Raw genomic sequence first — 18,150 nt, 5'->3', positions numbered from 1 at the left:
GGAAGGGGGGGGTCATGGGTGGGCAGGACTCTCTTAGGCCCAGAGGCCCACTGGTGTCTGCCAGGTATGACAGCCTGATGCCACTGGACCTGTGCTGTATGCCTGAACCTCCTTCCCATTCTAGGAAGGCAAGTACAAGCAAGCTTTGCTGCAATACAAGAAGATTGTGTCCTGGCTGGAATACGAGTCCAGTTTCTCTGATGAGGAAGCACAGAAGGCAAGGGCCCTTCGGCTGGCCTCCCATCTCAACCTGGCCATGTGTCATCTGAAACTACAGGCCTTCACAGCTGCCATTGAAAGCTGTAACAAGGTGAGGCCCCTTTAAAGCAGGCATGGGAGCAACATTCACAGGCAAGGTTGGGGTGAGCTGCCAGCATGTCTGGATCTTGCCCTCAGTGACTAGGGCAGGAGTAAGCAGGGTGGAACATTGGGAGCTCAGAGATGAAGGGCCCAGAGGCAGGAGAGAGGAGAAGCAAGTGCCCTGGCTTCAGTGGTGGGAGGCGGTTGATCCAGAGATGGAAGGAAACCCTGGATGGTAAGAGCTGCTTAAGTGTTTTGTTCACCTGGTTCTTAGCTTTTCCCTCTTACACACTTATTCTAAAGAGAATGGAAATGTTGTCAGAAGTCCTTCTCCCATCTGAAGGCCTCTCTTCCCTCTCTGCCTCTTGGACTAAATGAGGTTCTTTCCTAGACCTTGGTCTCTTCCATTTAATGCTCCAAGACTCATTCTTTCTGGAGTAGAGCCAGCGGTTTCCATTCTCCATCATCCTCTGGAACCCAGTCTTAGCCAGATAAGCTACAGAAGCTGAGGTCTCACTGTTGCTTCCTCCCTCATCATTAGGCCTTGGAGCTGGAGAGCAACAATGAGAAGGGCCTTTTCCGCCGGGGAGAGGCCCACCTGGCAGTGAATGACTTTGAGTTGGCACGGGCTGACTTCCAGAAGGTCCTGCAGCTCTACCCCAGCAACAAAGCCGCCAAGGCCCAGCTGGCTGTCTGCCAGCAGCGGATCCGCAAGCAGCTTGCACGGGAGAAGAAGCTCTATGCCAATATGTTTGAGAGGCTCGCTGAGGAAGAGGACAAGGTGAGGGTCAGGACAGACACAGGGACGAGTAATGTCTCTGTCTGCCCATCTCATTTCCTCGTCCCTCTGCCCAACCCAGCTGTTGTGGGCTCTTTGTGATTGTCTGTGCCAGTCCTGGCAACCAGAAGTGGCCCTCATCCCTGGAGCAAGAGTGTGGGTGTTCCTCAGTGAAAACCCCTGCTGTCAGGACAGGCCAGCATTCCTCATTGGTCAGGGCTGGAAACCCACTTGCAAGCCTTAGAGGTCAGGAGTTGGTTGCTGAGTGCACTTTCCAACGTAAGTTCTCTCTGCCTTTTTAAAACACAGGTTTTGAACATCTATTTTAAAATAGTAATACACTTACATTGTTCAAATTGTACAAAAGAATGTGTAGTAAAAAGCCTCCCACCATCCAAAAGCAACTGATATTACCAGTTCTTGTATCGTTCCAGTATGTTGAATTCATGTACAACCAGATACATTTATGTTTTCTCCCTTTTTCCTAATAAAAAGTAACATGCTCTATTTTCTGTACTATGCTTTCTTATCGTCATACCTGAATACTTACTTTACATCTACAGCCAACAGAGCTTTCACATTCTTCCTTATGCTTATATAGTATACCATTGCATAGATACATCATATCTCACTTACCCCACTCCCTGTCTCTAGTCTTCGGTGTTCTAGACCAGCACTGTCCTGTAGAAATATGCAGGCCATAAATAATTTTTAAATTTTCCATTAGCTATGTTAAAAAGAAACAGGTGAAATTAATTTTAATACTATTTAGTTGACCCAATTTATCTAAATATTAAATATGTTTAAAAATTGCATTTATGTATTTTCAAACTAAGTCATCAAAATCCAATATGTGTGTTAAACTTAAAACACATCAATTTGAACTAGCCAATTTAAAGTGCTCAGTAGCCACATGTAGTAGCTACCATGGTGGACAAGTACAGACTAAACAGTATTGCAGTGAATGATTTTATAAATTCATAGTTTTGTGCAGGTGTATCTTTAGGACATATCTGGAAAGGGAATTGTGTTCATGTAATTCTGCTAGAAGTTAATGTATATGTGTTTTTACTTGGGGAATGAGTATTTATGGGTACAGACTATATACATGGTGACAGGGTGCTAGGTGTGTGGCACCAGACCAGATGAGTGCAGGCAAGCAAGAGTTGAGGACATGAAATAAAAGTCAGCCTTCTCATCAGGTGACTAGCTAAATGAGAGCTGGAATTCATCCTCTTTCTTTTTGCAGGCCAAGGCAGCAATAGCTGCAGGAGACCGTCACACTGATGCAGAGATGAAGGACGAGCCAAAGGATGTGGCAGGGATCCAACCTCAGGTGGAGACGGAAGCATAGCCTCTCCCAGCCCTATTTCTGCAGCTGCCTGCTTCCCCTGCTCCCTTCTCTGCTCCACCCTGTTTGTTTTGTAAAAACTGAAGAAATTTGAGTGAATTAGACCTTTATTTTTCTATCTGGTTGGATGATGGCTTTGGGGGAAGGGGGAAAGAAGGAGTAGACTGGGGGATTGAGGTGGGGTATCATTTTAGGTGTTTTCATCCCCTCTTCCTCTCCTCCTCCTCCCATTACATATGAATGGATGTCCACACACACATCAGAATGTTAATTTATTTTGCTGCTTTTTGCTATGCCTGTTTTTCAAATGGTAGAAGGATGTTAGTAGGGATGTGGGGTTGGATGTGAAATCAGGGTGGAGAGGATACCTCCTTGGGCAGCCATTTTCCTCCCCCTTTCCTCCTCCCTGTCCATTTCCAAACATGTAAACTCCATGTGGGTGCTAGGGGCATGGGAAAAACCACTGTTGTGCCCATTACTTCTCCATTCCCTTCCTCACCCAGATGGTGTGGTTGATGCTGTCTTCTGGTTTCATGGTGACCACCCCCTGTATCCCCTTCCAGTATTTTCCTCTCCAACCTATTTCTCTTCTCAACCAGGTTGTGTCCCCATCCCCACCCCCCTCAGCCACTTCTCTGCACATTGCTGAAGGTCCAGGCTCACCTCAAGTTCTACACTTGAGCAATAAAGTGGAAACAATAAAACCTGGGTGTGAGGCAGTCCTTTTTGTTTTGGCTCAGCGGGTGGGCATGGGTGGGCTACATTATAGCGGTAAAATTGACAGAGTTGCCCTAACCAGTTTGGCTCAGTGGATAGAGCATCAGCCTGGGGACTGAAAGGTCCCAGGTTCGCGCCCTTCCTCTCTGTAAAAAATAAAAAATAAAAAAATAAAAATTGACAGAGTCACCCGTCACATCCCAGTCCTGCTTGAAATGCAGCACCTGATAGAGCAGCTGTAGTTGAGCAGGTACAACCCTGGCATGCAGGGCCTCCTGGGTACTGTATAGGCTCCGACCAGGGCCTGTGCTGAGACCTTGCCATAGGTTTCCAGCCTCCCCCCCCTCCCCCCCCCCAAGCAGACTGGCAGTTTTGCCAACTCTGGTTGTCTTCCCAAACACTGAGGAAGAGGGAAATACGAACTTTAAAATACAGGGACCACTTGTGTTTATTTTGAAGTTAGATTTAGCTATTTCCACCTAACTAACATAGAAAGTACAAGCTTCCTTGATTTCTTAAGGGAAAATCCTGATGTCATACCTATCAGACACGTTTTACACAATTAAGAGGTAAGGACAGTCCTCAAGCCAGGGAACACAGGCACTCAGGCCTGTTTCCCAGCTTTCCTGTGCCTAACAGGAAAAAACGTTTGACCCTTCACTCATATAGCATGGGGCCCCAGAGAAGCCAGGGGCACAAGGCAGTTACGCTGACCTGGCCGCAGGCCAAAGCCTACATCTATGCCCCTATCCTCTCCTGTGCAGGCTGCTGAGTAATTCCTACACAGTGACAGAGCTAGTCTCCCTACCCACAGGCCTGTACAGTTCCTTCCAGAATTTTCTTCACACTTTTACTATTGAAGGTGAACTTATGTGTGAAAAGTTTCACCTAGTCATACAGTATGGCTGGTGCTGGAGCCAGAATTAAAATTTGGGTGTTTTAATTTCCTAGTATCACCACTTTCCCTCTTGCTAGATTCATGTCATAGTCCTAGGGCCTGGAGTTTGTGTCTGGGTCTTTTTGGTATTTCAAGATTAGACATGGCACTCCCTGCAGCCAACAATAGGTAACCCTAGTTAACATGATGTAAACCTAGAACTAAGCCAAGAGCCTCATGTGAATTAATCCCTGCAACCATCCTACAAAGGAGGTATTACCCTTTTTTTTTTATTGATTTGAGAGGAAAAAACATTGCCTTATTCTACTTATGTATTCATTGGTTGATTACATGCCCTGATGGGGGATTGAACCCACAACCTTGGCTTATTGGGATGATACCCTAACCAACTGAGCTACCTGGCCAGGGCAGTATCACCCCATTTTACAAGTGAGGAAACCAAGCCTTGGAAGTTAATGAAAGATGTGCCTGGAGTATAAGATCTCTTGAACAAATCCGAAGTCAGCCATGAGGTTTCTGTGACCTTGGACAAAAGGAGCCTATTTCCTCAACTGCAAATGTAGTGAGTGTCTCTGGGCCTCACCCATAAGAAGAACTTTAAAGGTCATGTTTCTTACCTGGGCATCCTAGGCAGACAGAACTTGATAGGAGCCTTCTGACTACTCTTGGAGGAAGAAATGGTCAAAGAATCTCCCTAGAAATGTTTTCTTTTTAATGCCTCCCTTCCCATAGCAGGTTTCTATTGAAACTATTGTTTGGCTGTTTTGTAAAGAATATGCCACTCACACAACTGTATCCATGTCATCTAACCAGGAAGATGTACTGGTTAGGCAGTTCTGGGGAGTAAGCCAAAACCCATGCTGATAGAGTGCTTGTCTGAAACAAGACGGGCTATAGATGGTACCAGTGGAGAATGACCAACCATCCCACTAGCAAGAACAAGGACGCTCCTTGGAGAGCGAGGGATCTGTCCACATGGATCTGCAGTGCTTAGTCCTGTGTTCCGCTTACTGTGAATTTAATACTCAATGCACTTAAAGTAATTGACACAAGGTGGGGAGAGGCATGGAATGGAAAGACTTGATTCATGAAATATTTCTCTGGAGACTCATCTTTCCTCCCTTTCTAACTTTATTTGGCTCTCTTGACAAAAGCCAAAAGGCATGATATCCAAGTTGTGATCATAATGACATGACCTTCATGGCAAAAACAGAACAAACAGAAATAGGCACCCACCAGGCACAGAAAGGTCAAGAACAAGTGATGAGGAAGATAAAACTAAGGCATTGTGTAGAGCTGGGTCAGAATATGATTTAGGAGAACTGATCAAGCAAGGGCACTTGCTAACAGAAGCAGGGTGATCCTCATCTGTGTTGTGCTGGATAATTTACTTATTTATTTTTTTACAATTTCATTCAAAGGGCTGGAAAAAGAGAAGACAATTTAGAAACAGTAGTGAAAAGAAACATAATTCAAACTAGTTAACTTTACATTTAGAGGTATTTTAAAACTGGCTTGTTTTTTTCACACTTTAAAACCTTACATGAAGTTTAGTGTTTGAGCTAGGATGAGAGAAGACTAGAGATATGGTAGGGCAACATGAGGTAGCATGCAATCCCTCCATAAATGAGATCATGTACACCTGTGTAACCCAGAGCCTTTGCGTGAACCTGGCCAATCCCACAGTACACCAAGAGAAACAGAAACTTCAGGGTATCTGCAATCCCAGTATTTGTCTACACCAGGAGTGGGGAACCTTTTTTATGCCAAGGGCCATTTGGATATTTATAATATCATTTGAGGGCCATACAAAAATTATCATCTTAAAAATTAGTCTGGCCTGGCCGGCATGGCTCAGTGGTTGAGCTTTGACCTATGAACCAGGAGGTCACGATTCAATTCCCAGTAAGGGCATACATCCAGGTTGTGTGCTCAAACCCCAGTGTGGAGTGTGCTGAAAGCAGCTAGCTGATCAGTAATTCTCATCATTGATGTTTCTATCTCTCCTTCCCTCTCCTTTTCTCTCTGAAATCAATAAAAAATATTTTTAAAATATTAGCCAGCTATATTTGGTCAAACATTTAATTAACTCACTCCTAATGCCTTGCCAGGGTCAGACCAAATAATTTTTTAGGCCTTATAAGGCCTGCTGGCCTGACATTCTCCACCCCTGGCTAGACTGTCTCCTGTTTGCTGCCCTGACATGCTGTTCCTTGTTCTCATCTTATCTGGCCATCAGATCCATTGGAACCTCTAGAACAAAATGTGGCGTCCCTCTCCTGTGTCCCCAGGGACCAAGGTCTTGCCCTCCAGCACCTTCTCTAGGTTCACAAAGCAGAACAAGCCCTGGTTCAACATCCCCAGGTGAAGTAGATATCCTCACTTTCTCAGTATTGATTCCTGAAAAAAAAAATGTGTAAATCAGCCTGGGCCAGCAGTCCTAAACCTTAAAATGCATAGAGCACCTGCAGAATTTAATAAATAATACTTTGACCCTGGCCAGTTTGGCTCAGTGGATAGAGCATCCGCCTGTGGACTGAAGGGTCCCAGGTTCGATTCTGGTCAAGAGCACAAGACCAGGTTGCAGACTTGATCCCCAGTAGGAGGTGTGCAGGAGGCAGCCAATCAATGATTCTCTTTCATCATTGATGTTTCTATCTCTCCCTCTCCCTTCCTCTCTGAAATCAATAAAAATACATATTAAATAAATAAATAATACTTTAGTGCCTTAATTGATGAGGCACCCCAAAGAAAGACTGGACTTGATCCAACATGAAAAGTTTCCTTAAGAAGCCAGTCATGCCCTAACTGGTTTGGCTCAGTGGATAGAGCGTCGGCCTGCAGACTCAAGGGTCCCAGGTTCGATTCCAGTCAAGGGCATGTACCTTGGTTGGGGGCACATCCCCAGTAGGGAGTGTGCAGGAGGCGGCTGATGGATGTTTCTCTCTCATCGATGTTTCTGGCTCTCTATCCCTCTCCCTTCCTCTCTGTAAAAAAATCAATAAAATATTTAAAAAAAAAAAAAAGAAGCCAGTCATGATTGTGATGTTCCATTTATACTACAGAGTGGAGCCACTGAGGAAGGGAGTTTTATGATGGGGGCACACAGGGCAGGGCAGGTCCAGAATCTCAGTAACCCTAACTTGTACCCCGAGGACTTTCCTAGGAACTATGACATAAATGATAGAAAGGATGTAGTGTTTTGGATCAAACAATTCTGGTTTGAGTTCCACCTCTACCATTTTCTGCCTTATTACTTAATCTTAACTGAACCTGTTTTTCTCATCCAAAATAATCCTATATAATAAAAGGCTAACATGCAAATTGACTGAACAGCAGAACAACCCGTCGCTATGACGCGCACTGACCACCAGGGTGCAGATGCTCAACACAGGAGCTGCCCCATGGTGGTCAGTGCATTCCCACAGGGGTTGTGCCACTCAGTGGAAGCCCTGAGCCAGGCTCACAGCTGGTGAGCACAGCAGCAGTGGCGGGAGCCTCTTCCACCTCTGCGGCAGCACTAAGGATATCCGACTGCTGTCAGGGAGAGCGGGCTTAAGCTGTCAGTCAGACACCCCCTGAGGTCTCCTGGATCACAAGAGGGCACAGGCTGGGCTGAGGGATCCAACCCCTCCCCCACACACACACACACACAAATTTAATGCACCAGGCCTCTAGTCCTATATAACAAAAGCGTAGTATGCAGATTGTCCCTTGTCAGGGAGTTCAACCAGGGGGCAGGGCCTGCCAGGGGAAGGGAGGGAGGCCCCAACTAGTGGTGGTGGTGGCAGGTGGCCGGGGGAAGGGAGGGAGTACCTGACTGACAGCTGGCAGCCACTAGAGACCCTACCAGTGCACAAATTTTGTGCACTGAGCCTCTAGTGGAATAATAATAAAGCTCACGTTTTTGTTGTGCTAATTATGAAACAATATGTGAAATGTGCTTTGCATCAAGTGGTTTTCAAACTATTGATCACAAAGCACACACACTGGTTTTTGTTTTGTTTTTTACCTTAGCCAGTATATACACATATAAATATATACACTTGAAACAAAGGGTTCACTAAAACAATATGTCACTAGATATTTTCCATTCTATTCTAGTCGTGTTTTTAAATGCTGGTTCAATTGACCATATAGTTTTCACAACTCCTAACGGGCAACTTCTTTAAAAACACTGCTGGAAACTATAAAATTGGCAGTTATTACGATTATTATGATTCTCAGGGATGATCTGATGACTGGGCCTCTTCAACTGTCAGGGCGACAAAGGAAGAGGTCAAGGTTATTAGGTCAAGCACTAGAGAGCCCTGTTGCCAAGGGAATGGATCAGCCCGGTTAGGATTGGTCTGCCCTTGCGATCCAGCCCTCAGGTGAAAACGAGTGGCCCACGCCACTGTCACTCACATAAGTAGTTGGTCACGCCCCAAGCCCAGCGGGCTCGGAAGACCCGCCTCCTCTCTAAGGTTAAGCGAGGAAAGCTGGGATTGGAGGTTCAGGTGGTGACGTAACTTTCCGCTTTGAGTGGCCTTCCGCTCTGGCGGCGGCCGGGAGAGGCTCGGGGAACATTTAGCGGGGTCCCCCGACCCCTTAGCCCTCGGAAGTGCGATGAGGTCCGTTAGCTACGTGCAGCGCGTGGCCCTGGAGTTCAGCGGAAGCCTCTTTCCGCACGCAATCTGCCTCGGAGACGTCGATAACGACACGGTCAGTGCATGCGCACTGCAGGAGACGCCCGGGCCTGCGCAGGGCCGGGCCGGGGCGGGGCGGGGCCAGGGAAGTGGAGGCGAGCGGCGCCTGCGCGAGGGGGCTGGCGTGGCGGGCCTGGCGAGCTTTCGAGAGCGTGAATGCCGTGGCGGCCTGACCGAATTGTTTCCGTCCCCTGGCCTGCTACTCTTTTAGGAACATAGATGACTTTCTAATTTAGTAACTTATTTACCGTAAGAGCCTATTAAACCTCGGTGGCCACAGCTCCTGTCCTTAAGCTTCCTCGAGGGGAATCACTTCTAAAACCGTTTTACCTTTCAGAGCCTCAAACTAGGCTGGCGTGGCGCCCGGGTTGAGCCTCGACCTATGACTCACCAGGTCACAGTTGGATTACCGGTCAGGCACCGGCGGGGGTTGCGGGCTCCATTCCCAGGGTGGGGCGTGCAGGAGGCAGCCCATCAATGATTCTCATCATGGATGTTTCTATTTCCCTCCCCCTTCCTCTCTGAAATCAATAAAAGTACATTTTAAAGAAAATACTGTTTTTTAAAAAGCCTCAAACTGGGTTTTTAAAGCGCCTCTGCTGCTCTCACACTTGGCTCCTTGAGGCGCTGGAATAAGTACACTGTATCCGCCTCGCCTCCGCTGGAGCGGCAGAGGCATCCCTCCCAACCCCCCTATCTTAACGTCTCCCTATGGGACCTGCGCCTTCCTGCACGCAGGTGTCTGGAAACTTTAAAGGCCTTGATTGAGTTACAAAAATAATTTCCATCTGCCATTTCTTCCCTCGCGTCGTTCCTTTTCCCGTTTAAATGAATTAATACAGGTAAAGCAGGTAGCATCATGCCTGGCCCACAGTTAAACCTAAGTGTTAGCGCCATTATTGTTCATTTTTAATTATATTTTTCTGCAAATATTTATTGAACTGCCCACTAGGCGCCAAGGATTGCTACATTCTGGGAATTAAAAAATGAACAAGACAGCCTTCAGGTAGCTCATAATCAGGTGGGGTGATAGTCATAGACCAGTGGTTCTCAACCTTCCTAATGCCACGACCCTTTAATACAGTTCCTCATGTTGTGGTGACTCCCAACCATAAAATTATTTTCGTTGCTATTCAGAACTGTAATTTTGCTAGTTATGAATCGTAATGTAAATATCTGATATGCAGGATGTATTTTTATTGTTACAAATTGAACATAATTAAAGCATAGTGATTAATCACAAAAACAATATGTGTTTTCCGATGGTCTTAGGCTACCCCTGTTTTGAAAGGGTCGTTCCACGCCCAAAGGGGTCGTGACCCACAGGTTGAGGACCGCTGTTAGAATAACAAAATGTAATGAGATGCCTTGATTAAAATACGTAAAAGTTCTAAGCTTCAAAGAGGATGGGGTCTATTGGTGGTATGAAACACTTTTTTGTGTGCAGATTTTATCTTTTCATTTATCTCTGAAAGGTTAATATGGTGGTACATGGGCAGGCTAAATAGCCATCTTAGATGGTGATTAAAGAAAATGGAATTTATTTAAGGAAAGGGGATGGGGGATGGGGTATCCCAAGGGAAGGGCTGCACAGCAGGAGCCAAGGGGTCATTGGGTCTGTGATGGCAATACTCTGGCTGGAGTTTCACCCTTACATGCAGTCACTGGTGGGACACTTGTCAGTGGGTCTGGGGGCTGAGCTGGTGGGCTTAGAATGCAGGTGTGCGATCGGATGCCTTCATGCCTTAGGACAGTTTCATTCCTTGTATGATCTGACTCCTGGTGTCCTGCAAGTTTTCCTGGTCTTTTGTTCTCCTGTGGGGGGAAGCTTACAAATGGCCATTAAGGATTGTATTGCCCTCCCTAACAATCTGTATTTAATATTTTTAATACAAAGCACCTTATTGCCGTTTTCTCCTACACTCTGTCCCATCTCCCTACTCTGCCTCCCTGCTGTTCTGTACTGTCTTTTGCCTGAAAGAAACAAACAAAACCAAAAAAAGCTAGGGCTAAAACATCCTTCTCTCTTTCCAGATTCCTTTGTGCTGTTATGGAGAGGTATTTTATGAGGCTTCTTTTGGCTCTACCTCCTCTAGGAAGGAAAAAGTTATTCTCATAAATTTGTATTATGTTTTCTGGGCGTTCACATTTTTTTCATATGCCAAGCAGTACAATTTTTTTGAGAAAACTAAGGGAGGCATTTTTAAGTAGTAAATTAACAAAATGACTTTAGATGTGCATTATTTTTTTTTATTTGAGTGTCTTTCTTGTTTACAAGGGAAAATACATGGTTTTTAAAATAGCTTCATAGCACTAGCTCTTTTGGAAATTGTGCTTTTCTAAGTGAATTGACTACTACACACTCAGTTCTGCTGTGTTGGATATATTATACTTTTTTCCCCCCTGAGTTGTAAGAACCATTAGAGTAGGAGTTTTTTGTCTGTTTTTTAACTGTTTTATTCCCAAAACTTAGAGTAGTGCCTGGCACATAATAGGGACTCAGTAAATGTTTGTTGAATAAATGAGGATTGTCATGAAAAGCATTTGGAGATTTGGGGCAGGAAAAAGACATTTTATTCTAATACTAGAGGCCTGGTGCACAAATTCGTGCATAAATGGGGTCCCTCGGCCTAGTCAGCAATCAGGGCCAATTGGGGCCATCTCGCCCAGTACCCATCGTGTAGATCAGAGCAGCTGGCCTGGGGGAGGGTCTGTGGGAGCACATTGACCACCAGGGGGAAGCTCCTGTATTGAGTACCTGCCCCCTGGTGATCAGTGTGCATCATAGCTACCAGCTGGTTGTCTGGTCGTAATGGTCACTTAGGTTTTTATGTATATAGAAACCATTAGCCAAAAGTGATGGCCACAGTGTGTGATTAAGTTCTAGTTCTTTGAAACTAATTCATTTTCTGCTAAGTTGGAGGGAGAAACCATGAATAGAATACACTCCCTCTAGAACTACCCACCCAACACCATGGGAGAGAGAGTCTCTACTTTCTCGAAGGATCTTAATTCTGTACTCCTTTAGCATCTCTGACTGTTGGTGTACTATCCAGCTGGGGTTCTTTAGTGTCACTTAGTGGCCTCCAGAGCCAGAATCAACCAGAGAAGCAGAACTGCTGGGAAGCATTATACAGTAGTCACCTCTTATCCGCATTTTCAGTTACCTGCAATCAATAGAAGTCTAAAAATATTAAATGGAAAATTCTGGAAATAAATAATTTATAGGTATTAAATTGCGTGCTGTTCTGAATATCAGGATGGAATCTTGCTCAGTTCCACTATATCCCGCCTGGGATATGAATCATCCCTTTGTCCAGTGTATTCTTACCATAGACATTACCCACTGTTAGTCACTTAACTGGGTTATCAGATCAAGACCAGCCGTCACAGTAGTGCAGTACTTGTGTTTAAGTAATCCTTATCTTCACTAATAAAAGCCTAACTGGTCATCACGCCGAGTGCCCTCATGCCGTCACAAGATGGCTGTGCGCACAGCAGGCATGCACCGGTGGGCAGGGCTGGGCTTGACGCTGCATGCGCAGCACAGAGCCTGCCTGGGAGTCCCGCCTCCTCCCGGCTCCGTGCACCCCAAAGCATAAGAGTAGTGATGCTAACACTTTGGATATGCCAAGTAGGAGTGGTAAACTGCTTCCTTTAAGTGAAAAAGTGAATGTTCTTGACTTAATAAGAAAAGTAATCCTATGCTGAGGTTGCTAAGATCTGTTATCAGAACAAATCTTCTATCTGTGAAATAATGAAGAAAGAAAAAGAAATCTATGCTTGTTTTGCTGTCATACATGAAACTGTAAAAGTGATGGCCACAGTGCCTGGAAAGTGGAAAGGTGGAAGAAAATACGTTCCAGTTGATGGTAACATGTTACCCCAGAAAGCATTGAGCCCATACAAAGACTTCAACAAGGGACCCCCTGAAATGAGTGAGCATGTTTGCATAACTTTTATCATAGTATCCATAATAATAAAAGCATAATAGGCTAATTAGACTGGACAGTTGAACAACCTTCCGGACGTCCTTCTGGATGACCTTCCATACGAAGCCAGGGCTGCAAGGGCCAAACCCCTTGCACAAATTTCATGCATCGGGCCTCTAGTATTGTTCTAATCGTTCTATTTTGTTAGTAGTTGTTATTAATCTACTATTATAAATTAAACTATCATAGTATGTATTTATAGGAAAAACATAGTGTGTATGAGGGTTCAGTACAGTGTGCAGTTTAGGCATTCACTGTGGTCTTGGAACATATCCCCATGGATAATGGGGAATTAGTGTAGCTGCTAGAGAGCAGATAGGGCTGCCCTGGGAATGTCCTCTTCCAGTGTCATTGTCTTACTCTGCCTGGCTCACTGCACCTACCACACTGTTTTATGATTTTATTCCTGTGTCTGTGCTCTTGTTAAACTCTGAGGTCCTTCTCAGCAGGGAATTTATGGCATTTATCTTCGTACCCTTAACTGGTTGTTCAGCTTTACCCAAAAACTCAAGGGCTGACTAACTCAAGAGCATTCTCTTTCATTCTGATTCTTTTTGTTTCTTTCTCTTTTTAAAAAATATATTTTTATTGACTTCAGAGAGGAAGGGAGGGGGAGAGAGAGCTAGAAACATCAATGATGAGAGAGAATCATTGATCAACTGCCTCTGCCCCATACTGGGGATCAAGACTGCAACCCAGGCACATGCCCTGACCAGAATTGAACCAAGACCTTCTGGTTCATAGGTTGATGCTCAACCACTGACCCACACCAGCAGGGCTGATGTTTTTTGTTCGCTTGTTTCTTTAAAAATTCTTTGTTTAGTATTTGTCTATTAAGCAAACATTTTATCAAGACCTAGTATAAATTCATTTGTTCAATGAATGTATAATGAAAGAATGGATTACATGAAAAGTGTTAAGATCCTTAGCTTTGGAGATATTTAACTAGAGGCTGAAAACCACTTGGTATTAGTGCTCACTGTATGCCAATCATTTCTAAATGCTTTCCTCTGTTAACTCAGTTCTCACAACAATCTAAGGTTCAGATCAACTAAATCATATTGATAAATTCCAATTCATTGCTAACTTTTCCTTACTGTCTTTCTGTTATGTCTTTGTTGCATTTAGAATTAAATCTTCTTGTGGAATTGTGCACCTGAGACCTGTATAATTTTGTTAACCAATAAATTCAAAAAAGAAAAAAAAAGAATTAAATCTCCTGAGACTCTAATATTAATTTTATTTTGAGGACAGGGAGTGTTGGATCCCCACAAGGGAAATCATGAAGCTGTTAGTGGAAATAGGATTTGGAGCTACCTTATTATTTATTATTGTTAGTCTCTAGAAAGGGTGGCCAGCTTTTGGGGAACCCCTAGGAAGGGGAGTACCCAAAAACAAATAGTGAAGAGGCTCCATGCAGGGAGCCTGCCCTCTTGAGAGCTTAGTTGCCACTCGAGGGCACCAGAGGCCCAGAGCATGGATGCTGATAACCAGCAGCCCCTTCATGCTACCCACAACCTCCATCCTATATTCACTCATACACACCAAGATCAAAGGTCTTTCTAAAGGAGAAGGGCCACAGAGCTGACATTTTCTTTTTACCTGGCCTCTAATTGAATATGAGGTTTGAAGTTAAATTCTCTAAAAGTTGAATATTTGGAATTGTTTTTAAAATACAGGGTGGGGCAAAAGTAGGTTTACAGTTGTAAGTACGAGAAGCAGTTTATTATTTTATCCTACATAATAAAAAGCTAATATGCAAATTGTCCCCTCAATGGGGAGTTTGGACCAGGGGGCGGGGCCAGCCAGCCAACCGCCCACGGCCTCTTGCCCCCTGCTGGCCCGGCCCTATCAGGTCCTATCAGTACCAGGTATGTGCCCTTGACTGGAATCAAACCCAGGACCCTGGGTTGGCCAATGCTCTATCCACTGAGCAAAACTGGCTAGGGCAACAGTTTAATTATTGTATTATTTTCCATATAGACAACTGTAAAACTATTTTGCCCGATTCTATATGTCCTATTTGTAATGGACAAGTATGTAAGGCATTAAGTTGTCCAGATGTCAAACTTTTCTTGCCCTTGACTGGAATCAAACCCAGGACCCTGGGTTGGCCAATGCTCTATCCACTGAGCAAAACTGGCTAGGGCAACAGTTTAATTATTGTATTATTTTCCATATAGACAACTGTAAAACTATTTTGCCCGATTCTATATGTCCTATTTGTAATGGACAAGTATGTAAGGCATTAAGTTGTCCAGATGTCAAACTTTTCTGGGATGGATTCTGTATGGCACTATTCCTCTAATCTCCCCTGCCCATAACGCACACACACATACCATCCTTCCCCCCTACAGAAATAAAGAAACTGGGAAACTATGGCTATCTTGATCAGAAAAGATTTTCTGTAAAGTTGATGAAGATTCGAGTTGATGTCCTGTGATTTTCCCGGAATGGACCCAGTAAAGTTTGAAGTGGGTCAGCAGGACCCCATGCTAACACTCTTCTCTCTCCATTTGAAGTTAAATGAACTGGTGGTGGGAGACACCAGTGGGAAGCTGTCTGTATACAAGAATGATGACAGCCGGCCATGGCTCACCTGTTCTTGCCAGGGAATGGTAAGTATTCAAATACCAAGGTCTATAGGTCTGGGAAGGGATTTCGTCTGTCCAGGAACTGTCAAGGCTGAGACCCACACAGGGGCTAACCAGTGTGTCCTAAACTCACCAGCTGCTCAGCCTAGGTTGTCTAATCTTAAAAATTATAGTAGAAAATGAGGGCAGTATTTGAATACGCCCAGAAACATGATAGTCTGACTATATTAGAGTTTTTGTTTTGTAAAGAATTTGTTTTGAGCCCAAATTGTCTTTACTTCAGGTCTTTGTATTGCCGTCTGGTAAACCAAATAAACCTAGAGCACAATAACTTGATTAACACAGAGTATCAGAGTAGGTCATTGGCAACAGGTTTTCAGCAACTGATGGCAATTAGAAAACCTACTCCTTCCTGCTTCATAGAGATTAGGGAGTACTGGTCTCCCTCTGTGTCTCCCTGAGCCTCCCTTTCTTCTTTTGCAGCTGACTTGCGTTGGGGTTGGAGATGTATGCAATAAAGGAAAGGTAAGAACTCTTCGGGACCTTGGAACTTCAATGTAACTCCAAGGCCTTACTTAGATTGATTGCTGTCTCAAGGTGGACATCAGCTGAGGGTAATGGCTTCTGTGTTCTAATGATCAGCTTGTGCTCAGACTCCCTCCCCACTCGATCTCTCCTATACCTCTGTCTCTCCCAGAATCTTGTGGTGGCAGTGAGTGCTGAGGGCTGGTTTCACTTGTGTGACCTGACACCTGCCAGGACTCTGGATGCTTCTGGGCACCATGAGACCCTAATGGGAGAGGAGCAGCGTCCAGTGTTTAAGCAGCACATCCCTGCCAACACCAAGGTCATGCTGATCAGCGACATCGGTGGGCATGGCTGTCTTTGCAGGCAGCTGGGGGAATAGGAGTCAGTGGGCAATAGAGCAGATCTCAAGGGATTCGGGGGAAGGAGGAATAAACCATGGAAAGGAGCAAGAGAGTGTTGAAGTAGAGGTAGCGATTCTAAATGGAGTTGTCAGGGACGTACTTGCTGAGAAGATGAAATTTGATCGAAAACTTAAAGATGGCAAGGGAGTGAGCTATATAGATACTGGGTTGATATTTGGCCAGGAACTGTCTCGGAGGTGGTGGTAGGTATATGCGATGAATCAGGACACCTCGAGTTGTGTATCCAAGGGAAGCAGTGACAGAACCTGTGAGCAGATGGGTGGGTAGGGCGCAGGAAGGGGTAGGTGCTGTCAGGACAGGAAGGGCAGAGGAGCCTGCACCAGACTCAGAGTGTATGGGGCGGCTCCACAACAGATTGGGCTTGAAGTCGTACCAGATAAAATATCAGCAGTGATGTTAGCAGACGAGTAGGGATGAGATGCTTGTAGGATTCAAGCTGACGAATGCAGCTTTGGCTCCAAACTCGGCTTATTTTCTGGATCGACACAGATGGAGACGGGTGTTGCGAGCTGGTGGTAGGTTACACAGACCGTGTGGTACGGGCTTTCCGCTGGGAAGATCTGAGCGAGGGCACTGAACATCTGACAGGGCAGCTGGTGTCGCTCAAGAAATGGACACTGGAAGGCCAGGTGAGAGGCTGAGTATGGGGACCACGGAGCCCAGAGAGCAGGGAGGAAGGCCTCCTGAAGGGGATTATGGGATAACAGTCATGGGCCATCATGCAGGGTGAGATCTAAAGATCATTTCAAATCAGGGTGTTAGGGAAAATTGCTAGTAATGACTAATAGGAAGGAACCCAGTGCTAAGAATTGGGAATGTGAAGGTGGGTGTGGTGGGGCCTGTATCAGGACTGGGCACCACTTGAGGAATGCACAGAGGAAAGTAGGTGGTGTATGTGGGGAGCGTGGTACCAGGCAGGAGCCCTATGAACACTAGAATTCCTCCCACTGCTACCTTGGAGCCTGGGGGACTGTTAGCAGGGGCCCTGCCCCACTTCTCTCCCCTGTTCTTTGCAGGGTCCCACTTCCTCTCTCCCCAGTCCCCTTTAAGCCTCTGTTCCCTGGTGCAGGTGGACAGTCTCTCAGTGACTCTGGGGCCCCTTGGTGTTCCTGAACTGATGGTGTCACAGCCAGGCTGTGCTTATGCAGTGTTACTATGCACCTGGAACAAGGACGCTAGGCACTCCACTACCTCTGAGGGGACCACGGAGGGCATGAGGTAAGGGGTGCAGGCCTGTGGATGGTGTGGGGTACATGGAAGCAAGATTGGGTCCCAGATGTCCACGGCAGTGGATGGGAGGTCTACAGTTGGCAGAGCTTCTTGAGCTAGGAACGGCACAAGCACCTCTCTCCTAATAAGGGCAGACCTATATTTTGGGACCCAGGGAATCCCTGGCTCTAACCTTGTAGCGACTGGAAGAGGTTCCAAGGTGGTAGCCTGATAGCTCCATCCCTGTTTCCTACTTGCCACACGGGCCAGACGGGGTCAGCAATAGGTTTCCCAGCTGATTCACAGCTTGGTAGTTCTTATGGAGACGGGGCCACAAAGGTGCCGGAGCACTAAGCTCACTTGGTCTCCCACTTAGTCCCCCAGTCTCCTGTCCACAGGGAGACCCCGGCTGCCCGAGATGTTGTGCTGCACCAGACATCCGGCCGCATCCACAACAAGAATGTCTCTACTCACCTCATTGGCAACATCAAACGAGGCAGGTTGCTGAGGACAAACATTACTTTTGGGAGAGGAGATGCAGCTTTTTCTCTCATTTCTAGTCCTGTCCTTCTCTCCCTCCCTCCCTCCCTCCCTCCCGAGGAAATTGTGTTTATATGGGCTATAGGTATAGGGTGCAGGGTTAAGGATCTCAGTGAAGGCTAAGTCAAAGGCA

At 45.7% G+C, this 18,150-nt stretch overlaps 2 protein-coding genes across 2 annotated transcripts in view; both read left to right on the top strand.

Moving 5' to 3' along the window:
• The window catches only part of FKBP4 (FK506 binding protein 4), a 9,058-nt gene extending 5,925 nt beyond the window's left edge, over nucleotides 1-3,133 (top strand). Inside the window, exons 8-10 of the mRNA XM_006763541.2 lie at nucleotides 125-310; nucleotides 842-1,081; nucleotides 2,328-3,133. Coding sequence (XP_006763604.1) covers nucleotides 125-310; nucleotides 842-1,081; nucleotides 2,328-2,432 — 531 coding nt within the window. The 3' untranslated portion in view covers nucleotides 2,433-3,133. The remainder of the gene's footprint in view (nucleotides 1-124; nucleotides 311-841; nucleotides 1,082-2,327) is intronic.
• Nucleotides 3,134-8,457: 5,324 nt separating this feature from the next.
• ITFG2 (integrin alpha FG-GAP repeat containing 2) overlaps nucleotides 8,458-18,150 on the top strand; it is a 15,147-nt gene continuing 5,454 nt past the window's right edge. Inside the window, exons 1-7 of the mRNA XM_006763539.2 lie at nucleotides 8,458-8,748; nucleotides 15,247-15,342; nucleotides 15,802-15,843; nucleotides 16,016-16,187; nucleotides 16,758-16,897; nucleotides 17,338-17,486; nucleotides 17,876-17,973. Of these exons, the coding sequence (XP_006763602.1) occupies nucleotides 8,653-8,748; nucleotides 15,247-15,342; nucleotides 15,802-15,843; nucleotides 16,016-16,187; nucleotides 16,758-16,897; nucleotides 17,338-17,486; nucleotides 17,876-17,973 (793 nt within the window). The 5' untranslated portion in view covers nucleotides 8,458-8,652. The remainder of the gene's footprint in view (nucleotides 8,749-15,246; nucleotides 15,343-15,801; nucleotides 15,844-16,015; nucleotides 16,188-16,757; nucleotides 16,898-17,337; nucleotides 17,487-17,875; nucleotides 17,974-18,150) is intronic.

The sequence above is a fragment of the Myotis davidii genome, unplaced genomic scaffold (assembly GCF_000327345.1).
Source record: "Myotis davidii unplaced genomic scaffold, ASM32734v1 scaffold1219, whole genome shotgun sequence".
In the NCBI taxonomy this organism is placed as follows: domain Eukaryota; kingdom Metazoa; phylum Chordata; class Mammalia; order Chiroptera; family Vespertilionidae; genus Myotis; species Myotis davidii.
The sequence above is the reverse complement of the archived record's forward strand: the minus strand, read 5'-3'. Positions and strand labels throughout refer to the sequence as shown.